This window comes from Pithys albifrons, chromosome 6 (genome assembly GCF_047495875.1).
Source record: "Pithys albifrons albifrons isolate INPA30051 chromosome 6, PitAlb_v1, whole genome shotgun sequence".
In the NCBI taxonomy this organism is placed as follows: Eukaryota; Metazoa; Chordata; class Aves; order Passeriformes; family Thamnophilidae; genus Pithys; species Pithys albifrons.
Window position 1 is genome coordinate 36,539,516 of NC_092463.1, and position 12,648 is coordinate 36,552,163.

General features: G+C 37.8%; 1 protein-coding gene across 9 annotated transcripts in view; it reads left to right on the plus strand.

Annotated features, from left to right (window-relative positions):
- Nucleotides 1-12,648, plus strand: part of SIPA1L1 (signal induced proliferation associated 1 like 1) — a 211,992-nt gene that overhangs the window by 138,344 nt on the left and 61,000 nt on the right. For all 9 annotated transcript variants that reach the window (XM_071558228.1, XM_071558232.1, XM_071558225.1 and 6 more), the window contains 2 exons: nucleotides 8,654-8,784; nucleotides 9,409-9,597. In XM_071558228.1, the coding sequence (XP_071414329.1) occupies nucleotides 8,654-8,784; nucleotides 9,409-9,597 (320 nt within the window). The remainder of the gene's footprint in view (nucleotides 1-8,653; nucleotides 8,785-9,408; nucleotides 9,598-12,648) is intronic.

Here is a 12,648-nt window from a genome sequence, read left to right on the forward strand (position 1 = left end):
CAGTTCTTTTATCACATGGTTCTCCTGTGAAACCAAGGATTATAATTTCCATCAGAGGAATACAGGAAGGAATAAAAAACCCCAAAACAACAGATCAAGGTTTTTTGATCTGTAGAAAAGAGCAAACCCCAAACATTGAGCAGATACGCCCCCCACCAAATGATGCTGGCACCGTAAGATGAAAACCTCACTGTCAGTTTTTCCTGATTCTGGAAACCATCAAAAAGGGAGTGCAGACCAAAGTCCTTTAAACTTTAAAAGAGTTCTGTCTCCAGGTTTGTGAGCTTTGCTGTGATGGTCTGACTGACCTGAGGAGTGCTTGTTCCTTACCCGGCAATGATCTGGATTGGGTTTATTCTCTTAGTGAACACAGCTCAAAAGAGCTTGTTCCTGCAGATAAAGACAATAGGAATGCCTGGTTAGAATTAGGTGGATGGTCAGTTAAAAAACCCTTTCACTTCTTAACTGTGTGTTATTGCTAATTATCTCATCAATTTTTCTCTTGCCTTCACAGTATGTCCATCCCTCTCCTCTTCTTCCATGTGTTGTCCCTTGGTTGGGTGGCTCTTGTTACTCTTTCCACAGTCCTCTTTCTGAAATCTTTCTCGGGCTGAGCCGTAGCCTTTTGCTGCATGTTTTTGTGACAGTGCTGATCCACATCCTTTGTAGACAAAGAAGTTAGGAAAAATATTGGTTTCCTGGGAACAGTAAGCCAGATGTCTGATAGATGATGAGGTCTGTTTGGAGGGGAGAGTCTGGGCTTAGAGACCTTTGTCTGTGACTGCCTTCCTATCTGTCTCCCTCAGGAACAATTCGATTCCTTATCACTCTGGTGAGTTTTACAAGCAGCAACTAAAGGTGCAGTTTCATGCTACAGGTGACCAGATTTACCAGCATTTCATCACTAAATAGGAAAGACTTTATTCCCCTTCCTTGTACCTTTTGTTTTCTGAAAACATGAGCCAGTTCAGTTTACTAACCAAGCAAGAAATCTTGCCATCATGATAAATTTGGGGTTTATTGCTTGGTTCTTTCCCTCCAGTTCTGGTGAGGCACATTGTCTTTCCTTGCAGTGCAGAAGTGCCACAGCCCTACTGCCAGGTAAGCAATGACAGTGAGCAGCACAAGAGGAAGGAGGTGTGAGTGAAAGCAGTTTCAACCCTTAGGCAATGGCACTTTATCAGTTTGCCTTCTCCTTAAGGGAAACCACACCCTCATACTACTACAATTGCAGTCACCATTACATTTCCATTTCTTTGTAGTTGTAATTAAGATGAAGTAGATAAAATCGACATAATCTTGTCCTAAGGGTATTGGCTAGGGGCAACCAGATATATGTGTATGAAGTGGGTTTGGAGAGAGAGAAGCAGCAACTGTGATTTTTTGTTTAATTCAGCCATAAAACTGGGTTTTAAATTCACTTTTCTAGTGTCCAGTCCAGCAGGCACAAGCCAGGGATGTTGATTCCACCAGAGACTTTTGTCTAAAAAGGTGTACTTCAGAAGTCTCATTAGATATGCCCAAACCCCACGTTTCCATAAGTACAAAATACATTTTGTTGACCGTGCAGTGTCATTGATGCCTAAGCAAACTTTAAGCTAATGAGATGGGATGGTGATAAAGCAGCATAATATGGGAAAAAAAAATCAAGGAAGTAAATTGTAACTGCCTTTTTTTTTTTTTACAACATGAAACAGGTAATGATTGAGAAATTTTCTTGCTGGAAGAGGAGGTTGGATCTTTATGATCTTATAAATGGAAAGACAGTGCTGAAAGACAGTTTCAGTGGGATCAGCTCATCAAGTCAGCAGGCATGGGGTAATAACATAGTCTTAGAAGTATAAAACAAAGAATTCTGATGTGACAACAATACCTTTTAAAGATCTCAAACCAGGAAAATTTTACAGACTTGGAGAACCCCTAGACATCCTAGAGCTTGCACAGAATGAAAAACTGTGTTTGAGAGAATTGTAAGCCTGAGTTTGTTTTCATTCCAGCTTGAAATAGTAAAGCAGGTAATTTGGGACTATCAACAAGGAACTGCTAGTTAAAAGTCATTAATGATGCCAGTCAGTATAATTTAATGAAAAGTGGGTCTTGCCACAAAGGAAAGAAAACGCAATCGTTAATATTTTGTGTCTTAAAAAAGAAAAAGAATGAAAGCCATTACACTCATGTAATCCAATTTAATTTCTTCAAGGTAATTTGGTGAGATGCTGATAGTGACCTGACTGAAATCTTTAACTATGTGAAATCAATAGCTCTTTTTTTTCAGGTATTGTTACTTGAGTGATAGATGCATCCCAAATTTTAGCAGTGTGTGGGGGAGGTAAAAGTGAGCTTTATGCTATTACTAAGACTGTCTAAATTAATTAAAATATTTTAATCTAATTAGTGTAAAATATTAACCTGTGACATTTATGGATGAGTCTTTAAGTTCAGTGAATACAAATGGATGAGCTTTTGTATGTAAAGGAAATTGGTCCCTCTACAGAGTAGTGGTATTGCTAAATAATATTCTAGCCTGGTGTCCAGACTTCTAAATGGGAAAATAGCGTTGGAGACAATTTGATGGAGGTTAGGAAAATGGTACAGGGTACAGATATTGGGAAAAGAATTTTATACTGGCACTTGGCAAGGCTGGATTCAGTACATTGTGCAGATTCCCTTTGTACTCAGTGGAGAGGATTGGACGCATTGCAGTCTCTTCCCTCAGTTTGCTCATGGAAGGCTCATGCGCAACTAGTTCACATGGAGGTGTTTATTCTTACAAGAATTGAATGCAACTTTTATAACACACAAAATGTATTTGCAAGGTGACTATATAAAGGTGTTTGTTGAAAGATACATGTAATAGAAGGGCTTAAAAGTTTTCAGTCTAGACATCTACAAGCTAAGCTAGTGCATAAAAATAAAGGGACAGGATGAAGACAGTGCACGAAAATACTTGTGAAATTTGCACAAATTTGACCTTGAAATAGGATAAAGATTTGAACAAAAAAGTTCACCCTGCATAGAAAAAATACTAGTGAAGGAAGTTGTTCATTGTTTGAATTTTCTCATGATTTTTGCATTATGTTTTCCATTCTTCTTTTAAGACACAATTAAATAAATTTCTGACCAGTTTTAGTTAAGGTAACAGGGTCTTTTCTGGCATCTCTGCTTAGCATGATCAAGTCCCTTCTTTTTAAGATGCCTCTGTTAAAGGGGTTTGCAGTTTATATAGTAGGTAGCTGAACAGAGTAAGTCTGGCTTCAGTTCAATATTGGTGTGCTCTGTGCACACTTGTGCTGTAGGGTGTGTGTGCTTTCTCTTGCTGTGCAGCTGTGTCCAAGGGCAGCTTTGTAATCTGGGCCCTCTGGAGTCAGATCAGAATATTGGCTGAAATACACAGCTGAGATCATAAATATCAATAAAAATGTTTTGAAGTAAGCTGGTACAGAACAAAACTTAAAAATCCTGTGACTGTTGAAACAATGTTCTCTCTAAACATGGTGCTTTTAGAATTAATCAGAAGGAAAACAGATTGAGCTTGGGGTTTTTTTCGTTTCTATACGGTGGTACCACATATAAGGTGCAGGGAAGGGGATTTCTAGATGCTACCAGTCAGTTGTTTCGGGGCTACTTTCTGGCCAGCTTTTTCCTTGGAGAGCATTCTAACATTTTTGTTTGTGCAGTGATGGTGATGAGTAGCAAACCTTGCAACTGATCTTTTAAGAAAATAAATCATAATGCAGCTGATCAACTTTGATAGAAAGTATATTTTTTGGCAGAAAGGAGAAGCAAGTTGTGTAGGCCTTTTTACTGAAATGTAAGAAAATGTATTTTTGTTTAAGAAATTGAGGTTCTTCCTTAAATGCATAACTTTCAACCCCACACAATAATGTTGTAGTATTTGCTATAGTGCTTCAGTTTATTTAAAAAAAAAAAAGAGAGAAGCAAACCTCTTGAACTCACTGCTTCTAGACATAAAATTACAGTTTCCAGAGAACAGAAAAGTTGTCTTAGGTCAACCCAAAACTTCTGTCTTCAGATAAAGGCCAGCTGTCCAGGAGTATTTTGCCAGCCTCTGGAGATGCACAGATAATGGACTTCTCAACCTGGTGATAATTTAATTTGTATTTAGGAATCTTTGGATACGTATCCACTTGTCTGTTACACTCTGGATAAATTTTTAGCATGCACAGTACTCCTGCAGGAGCAAGGAGTTGTGCAGCTTGACCACATTCCATCATAAAGACCCAGTTTTCACTGGCTTTGTCTGCTGGCATCAGGAGTAACAACTATGGTCAGATTCAACAGTCTCACTGCTGAGTGAAAAAATTTGGGTTGCTCCCCTTTCCTTGCTATGTATTATTTTCTAAGCTTCAATCATGCTATTCCCCTCAATCACATTTTGTTGCCCTTCTCTAAACCTTTTCCAACTGAGATCAGGGTAGAGCATTCAAGGCAGAAGCAAACCGTGGTCTTGTGTAGTATCATAATGATTTCTACGTAGAAATTCGGAATGTCTGGCCATAACTGATAATCAAAACTTACATTTCTTTCCCATACAGGGGAATGTGTATTCTTATAAATGTTTCTGCATTTGGGTAATGGGCTATTTATTAGCAGTGAAGTATTTTTCCAGGAGAGCTGAGCTTATTAACCTGTCTATAACTTGATATTAAAGCCATAGAGGTAGAAAAATTTCTTTTCAGCTTGTCCAAGTGTTGTTTAAGAAAGAGAGCATGTCACTCCAAAGAAGCCAATCTGTTTTCGGTGTCCCCCCAGTTGTGTCTGGGAATTGTGGTTGTCATGGAAAAACCCCAGAGCATCTGTTTTGTTTCCATCATTGTCAGGCAGTAGTCGCTAACATTACCATTTAGGACAAATGTTAGTTTCTGACTTAGAATGAAAGACTTGACTGAGAAGTAGTCTTCTGAATTGGTTTGATTAGAAATGAACTGTTGGTCAGCTTTCCTTTAGCTGTTGGTAGACAGTAAAAATGCTTTAAAATTGCTGCATATTCTGTCGAAAAATTGGTACCTTTCAAGTGTGTGGCTGGACTTGCAGAAAATGTACAGTTAGCAGTTTAGTCCTGAGCCACAGTCTGCAGAGATTACAGGACTGAGCTCTGGAAACGCTGCCCTCTTGTTTCCAGAGAACTGGTGGGCAGAGTTTTGCTCTGTTGTAAACACTGAGGTGGGGTTAGAGGCAAGTGCTTGATGCAGAGTTTCGTTCCTGTGCAAAATGTTTGGGATTTTTACTTCTAGTCTGATTACACAGAATATATCAATTGAAATGATATCTACAGATAAATATGATAGAAGTACAAAAGAACCTTTTCACTCAATATCCAAGTACATTTTACTTGGATTTTCTTTGCAAGGGAAGCTCATAAATATTTGCCAGGAAAATAAATATTTTCACTTGGGTTCTTTCACTTCGAAATATCTTTTGAATCGTACGATCAATATTGAACTATCCTTAAAAATATGTATAATCTGTTTTAATGACCAAGTACAATCAATTATTTCTTTTTTGGTATGGATTTATAAATTAATTTATGTCTGTTGCTAGTTGTCCTGATTGTCTTTTAATGGAATGATTTTTCAACAGTAGTTTAAGTTAAATACTGTCAAGTTTTAAAGTGTTGTTTTCAGTGAGCTTCTGTGTGGGTTGGAGAAATAAGCTGTCTGCTGTGGTATTCAAAATGTTCTTGAATTATAGTTGTGATGTCGCCCTAGTTTTCCCAATAAAACTCCTAAGTAGCTACCTTTAGATTGGATATTAAGCTTTATGTACTTCAATTCTGCTACTTCTTTTCCTGCAACAAGAAAGAGAAAATTGTTGGATCGAAGCAGATTCAGGATGTAGTGGAAAATCAGGTGGAGATACAAGAAGAAGTGTACCACAAGGAAAAGTAGTCAGGTACAGGGATATATAGCATAGCTTGCAAAATAAATGCAGAGGTTGGGTTAGGGGAAGAGAAAGAAAGAATGAAGGCGAAGGTAAAGAACGAACAACCTTGTAGTAAATGTGAATAGAAGAGAGGACTGAGGACATGCATCGGAGAGCAAGGACAACTGCCCACTGCAGACTGAAGGGAAAGAGGATAAAAGACATCTATTAGAACAAAAGTGTAGAATTCCATACTACTTCATTCATTTTTCCAAAGCAATAGGAGCTAGTTAAAAAGCTTTATCAAATGATACAGAATGGTATGGGTATTTTAATGCAGCTTCAAATGTTCCTCTGACCAGCCTTCCTAAATGTGTTTTCAAGATGTAGAATAATTTGTCCTGAGAAAATTCTCTATCTGAATTGCAGGCTAGTGTGGTTATAGGATACACAGATTTTACCATCTGTGCAGCTGTCCATGCAGAAAACTAATATAATGTTTGGAATGTTCTAGTATGTGTTAGCACCATATCTTTTTTCATTAAATTTTTCTACTATAAAAGCAAAGCCACATCACTGGTTTTAAGTCACTAAGCAGTTTAGTGTGGAGATGGCAAAGCTCTATTTCAGCTTTTGGAAGCTGCATAATATGCTGAAACTAAGTTCATCTGATGTTCTGAGAGACTGTGCTGCTCCTGAATTGACCGTGTCTGCCCTAAACTGGTAAGCTATAAACATCTTGAAAAAAAAGCAAGCTACTTAACAGAACAAGAACTGGGGTGCTAGTAAGATAGTTTGGAAATTTGAACAACAGAGCATCTCTGGCATTTACAGGGCTCCTATCAGTGGACTAGTATAAAGATCTAATTAGGCTTATGTGGATGATCTAATTATTACTCGTTTCCCCACTCATATCTAACTCAGTCGCCCAAACCTTAATGCCAGTATTTACCCAATATTCCCCAAGATATAAGAAGAATGTTGAATTTTAATTATATCTGTGGAGAATATTGGCTTTTCATGACTTGGAGAGGAAATTGGTGGAAAGCAAGTCTTCCAGTGCTGCAAGCGCGTGTCTTTTATGTCATGCATGCTCTGAAATCTTAAATGGAAAACGTTGAGGAAAGGGTAATAAAATACCAGCACTGGGGAGTAAAATAGAAGCCCCGAGGGCTTAAAGGGCTGGACAGCTGGGTGAAGACAAAGGTGTAGTTCCAGGGCATTGGTAAGTTCATAAAGAGAGGGCATCTATTTGAAAAGCATTTAATGTGTTAGAGGAAAGTTTTGCAAGAACCAGTAAGTACAATTTTTAAAAGAAATACAGTAAAAAATGAGTCTTCCAACTTTATAACAACACAAGTGATTATTAGCTGGAATAATGACTGCCATTTGCTTTGAATGGAATATATTCAATATCTATTTTTTAGTATCTTTAAAGATGCAGTTCTTGATGATGTTAAAATATTGCACCTTTTCTCTGTATAGCAGAACAGAGACTGCTATGGAGAGACTGTATTAGACTGCTCCTAAAGTTCTTACTTTGAAGTTCTGGTTGTTTTAAGAATAACAAGTAATATGTATGTAGTATTCGAGGGAGTATGGTTATATTTCCTTTCAGAGTAGTTACATCTTTTTTCATTCTACTGAATTTTACATTTCTTTGAATTGATGAATTTTCAGATACCTCCAACTTTGTGGTTTTGTGCATGTATAAATTCATTTGGATATGCAGCATATGGACAATTTTTCTTGTACAGTGCTTGACTCCTATTTTTGGGAATGTATGTTTAAATTCCGTTGTCACTTAATATATGTGCAAGTTATTTTATATGTTGCTGCATTAATGGTGATGGACCTCTGTCATCAGTCAAGATACTTTCTAATACTCTGAAGACCCAACAGAAGAACCTTCAGCACCAATCTCTAAAATTCTTGAGCTTTAATTTTTGTAAAAGTTGTTCTAGTATTTTTTTTCATGTAGAGTTTGACTTTATATCTCTGTTGTTAAGTGAATATAAAAATGTATTTCAAAACAGTCTGCAGTTTAGCTAGTGAGTGATTTTGCCAGCCCTCTATTTTCCTCTCTGCTGCCTCCCCCACTAGGCTAGTTTTCAGCTCAACTCTTCATACTTTAAATTTGCTTTTAGGGTTGTTGAACACTTTGCTGTTAAATATTTATGCTAGTCATTTTGTTTCATGTGCTTTGTTCTCTGGTACTATGCTTTGATATTTTTACTATGAGCAAGTCTTCTTTCTCAGCTTCAACAATTTTTCCTCTTTTAGAAGAGTAACTTGTATAGAAAAAGCAAAAAATGGTCAAACAAAAGTAAATAATTTCTATCCTTTGCTAAGTTCAGTTGTTTGCCATTTTTGTTCTAGCATAGGGTGTTGAGTTTCCCATTTTGGTGTATTTGGCTTCCTCTTTTTATTTTTAAGAGGAGAGGAAGATTGGTTTTACTTACTTAGCTCAATGCGAATGGAACAGATGTCAATATAAGAGCTGATATAAGAGGTGTATCTCGTTTTAGGCTCATTGAAGCAGAAATGCCGTGTTGAATTTCAGCCTTCTTGTATAAGTGGAGCTCATGATAGAACTGAAGAACAAGAATAACATTGTGTTACCACTTAAACTGCCAGCTCCACGCAATCTATAAGAGCATGTCTGCATTTCCAATACAGCAATCGAGCGTCAAACAATCAAGTGTGAAAATACAGCTGAAATGTAAGAAATAAGACAGACCTTTTTCTTCTTTCTTTTCTCTTATGCAAGAACACTGGAACTATTTTGGGGCAGATGAGAACCTGGGTCCAGTAGCTGTGAGTATAAGAAGAGAGAAGCCAGAGGAAATCAAGGAAAATGGGCCTCAGTACAACTACCGGATCATATTCAGAACCAGCGAGGTAAGCGGTGCAGGAGTGAGAGCAGAAGCTGGAAGCAGGCAGCCCAAACCAGGTGGCATGTGTGGGGTTTGTGTGCTTTTCTGCATTGGGAATAGATTTCTGTATAATAAAGGAACCTCCTGAGAAAACTACACCACATGTAGTACATGTGTAGTATGGAATAAGTGTAAATTAGTTATTCTGTAACATCCAGTACGGAGGAAAATGTGAGTGTTGTTTTGGTTAAAGCTTGAGAAACTTACAGGAGCTGTATTAGCTAGAAGCAAGCAAAGAGGGGGGAAATTACTTCCTACACTTTCATATGTGGCAGTGGGTAGACCTGAGAAATGTACTTTTTAACTTTTAAATGCTTTGTTAGAAATACTATACTAACACTGATTTTTCTAGGAAGCAGTTTCCTGTAAAACTTCAATCTGACGAGTCGTTTGAAATAGTCTGATTACTGTTTGCTATCAGTGAGTGACATTTTGTATATCAGGGTCTGTTTTGTGTCAACAGAAATTACCTGATGTCCTTAATCTCTACTGAGAATTGGGAAACCAGTATGTTTTGTTCCATTGCTATTGCTAGTCAGTCTCAGTGCATAATTCAATATATATGCTGTTTTTTGTTTTGTGTCCTTAGCTCATGACTTTAAGAGGCTCTGTGCTGGAAGATGCTATTCCTTCCACTGCAAAGCATTGCACAGCCAGGGGACTTCCGCTAAAAGAAGTGCTGGAGTATGTAGTTCCAGAGCTGAATATCCATTGTCTAAGGCTGGCCTTCAACACTCCAAAAGTCACAGAACAGCTTATGAAGCTTGACGAACAAGGGGTAAGTGCAGAGTTGTAGAATTAGACAAATGGTCTTAATCTGTCAGATTATTGCTGTGGGTTGCAAAGTTATCTTTACCTTAGTGTCAGTCTGTTAAAATGCCTCATTTAAAATTAAGCCTGTCATCTGCAGGGAGGGTTAGGTTGCATGTATTTTGCAGAATATTTGGTATGTTTGGAAAGATATCAACCTTTTGGAACGAGTCCAGAGGAAAGTCACCAAAATGGTTGGAGGGATGGAGCACCTTTCCTATGAGGAAAGGCTGAGAGAATTGGGGTTGTTCAGCCTGAAAAAGAGAAGGCTTTGGGGTGACCTAATTGTGGCTGTCCAGTACATGAAGGGAGCCTAAAATAAACATGGAGAAGGGCTTTTTAGAAGAGCATGTAATGACAGGACAAAGGGGAATGCTTCAAACCAAGTGTAAGTTTAGATTAGATGTTAGTAGGAAGTTACTTGCTGTGAGTGTGGTGAGGCACTGGACTAGGTTTCCCAGAAAAGTTGTGGATGCCCCATCCTTGGAAGTGTTCAAGGCCAGGCGGGATGGAGCTCTGGTCTAGTGGAAGCTGTCCCTGCCCATGGCAGGGGGATTGAAGTGTTATGATCTTGAAAGTCTCTTCCAAACCATGATTCTGTGATATCTAATGGAAGTGTGAGGTTAAATTATCCTTATTTTGTATTCTGTATGTCATTAAGCTCCTACAGTTTGATATATAGTATGGTTTTCTGTTAATACTTAAACTTTTGAAAAATCCTTAAGGACAAGTGATAGTTAAATTTTTATTGTCTGCATCAAAGTATTTTCTGGTTTTGTGGTAATGAAAATGTTTGACACTTCTAACAGAAAAAGATAAGCACGCTCTGTACTAATTAGAAGGTGCATTTTTTATCAATTCTGAGCTAACAAAAAGGTGGGTAACAGCTGCTCTGCTAATTAGGTAAACAGAATGTTGATCGCTACTTCCTGCTGGGTGTCATACTGTTTCCTTAGGGCAGGAACAGGTGCCCATTCGATATAGCAGATAAGATGTTTTGTAAACTGTGAGTTAAGTCTATAAAGTCACCTTAACCTGATTTAGCCATTAAATTTCACCCAGTAATCCCTTCATTGAGCCAGATTTGCATGCATCAGTTTTGCTTAGAATAAGACGTAATTTTTATGCTTGAGTGAGGTCTTAAAGCAATTGGTTGTTTTTCATATTGAAGAATTTGTAATTCTGTATTTAAATGTATCTGCTTTCGGCTTCAAGACTTCTGATATTTTTCTCTGCTGCATCTTAAAAGTCGTTTTGGTGTGAGATTTTTTTCCAGCAAAGGTTTTTGCGTGCAGTAATTAAGTCATCTGTTGGTCTTGTTTATGATAATCTAAACAGATTGCACTTTTCAAGTCTTTCACTGCAACATATTTTCTCTGAATTTCATATCACTTCTATGGCTGAGCTCTCTCTCTTCTACTCTTTCAATATCTGTCATTCAGTGTCAAAAAGAGAATATGCTTCTTGCCCTAGTTTTATAGTGGCATTGCATGTTCCTTACTTAGATTGCTCCAGTCACGGTAACATCTGCGTTGGGTACATATGGTCCACTCCGCTTGTCACCTAGATATTGTTTTATTGGATTTATTAAAATGCATTCATTTGAATGGTTCTGTGTTAAAAAGCAATCCACTTTGTAGGACTGTGCTAGCTTCTTTACTAATTACCATCTACTAATCTTTGCCTTGAATAGAGTTCATGGCAAGTTACTGTAGGCTTGCTTTCAAACATGATTTAAAAATTTGAATATCAAAGCAATTACTGATTTATTCCAGTAGAAGTTAATATTTGTAGAAATTCCTCATTCATAGAAATACCAGGAAATGTCAGTCAGTTCTTAACATAATTCCCTGTTCATAATATAAAGTTGCTGACTGCTTAAATCCGAGATGTACTTTCTGCTGTCTTGCACTGGGTGCTAGATAAATACTTCAAGTGCACATTTCCTACATATATAAATATGTAAATACTTGCAAATTATTCAAGTGAAGCTGGTACTTCAGTAGTTTTACCACAACAGAATTTATTCTTCTACTTCTTTTTTAGCTTTTTCTTTGAGGCAATACAGTTCTAAAGACCCTACGTTTATCAGAAGGGAGTATAATAATGGGGACTGCATCCCGTTATTTCTCCAGATCTGCTTTTTTAGATTAAAAAATATCAATTTGGGTTGTTCTTAGGAAACATTTTTCAAAAATTAAGCAAATCTAAGAACACAGCTAGAAGGCATATCCTGCTCTTTGTATAGTCCTTGTTTAGTTTCTTAGGCTGACATTTTCAAAGTGGTAAAGGGCAGTTGTTTGCATGCAAATGGATGCTGTGGATCCCATTTGTCTGATAATTATACCCCTAAAAATATCTCCCTCACCTGAAATTGAAGCTTAAATAGTGTCAAGTATGGTTGATGAGAATGGTTTTCTTTGTCCTAACTTGTTTAAGTAAAATTACCAGCAACTATTGTATTTAGCAGTGCAGCTGAGGTCTTGTGGTCCCATCAAACACTTCTATCCATCCTGTTTCTGTGGGACTGGAGGGGAAGCATTTCTGAGCAGTAGACACGTGAATGGTCCAAGGCAGGGCCTGCTACTGATGATGTGGAAAGTGATGGCAGTTTCTCTGGCAGGAGCAGCAGCAGTGCCACCTCTTACCACCCTTCCACATTCTCCACTCCCCACATGTCAGCAGTAGCCGGACCAGGTTTTCTGTGAGGGCACATGTGGCCATGCTGGCAAAGGCACAAAGTTTGGCTGCCCTGAGGCAGGAAGATTGCAGTGAGTGGTGGAACCATGTAGTTCACCAGCTAAGCAGAGGTCATGGAAATGTACCCATAAACCTCATGTAGCTCCCTTGATTCCTGAGAAGATTTACATCTTTATCAAACATAGCATCCTGCAGAATGTTTTGCAAAGAAAAAGCATGTGCCATCCATCTGTATCTGAATTGTTTTGAGCATTGTTTACACTGATGGTTGTTTTGAATTTTTTATTTTTTTTAGTGAACCAAGAGTTGAAATAAATAA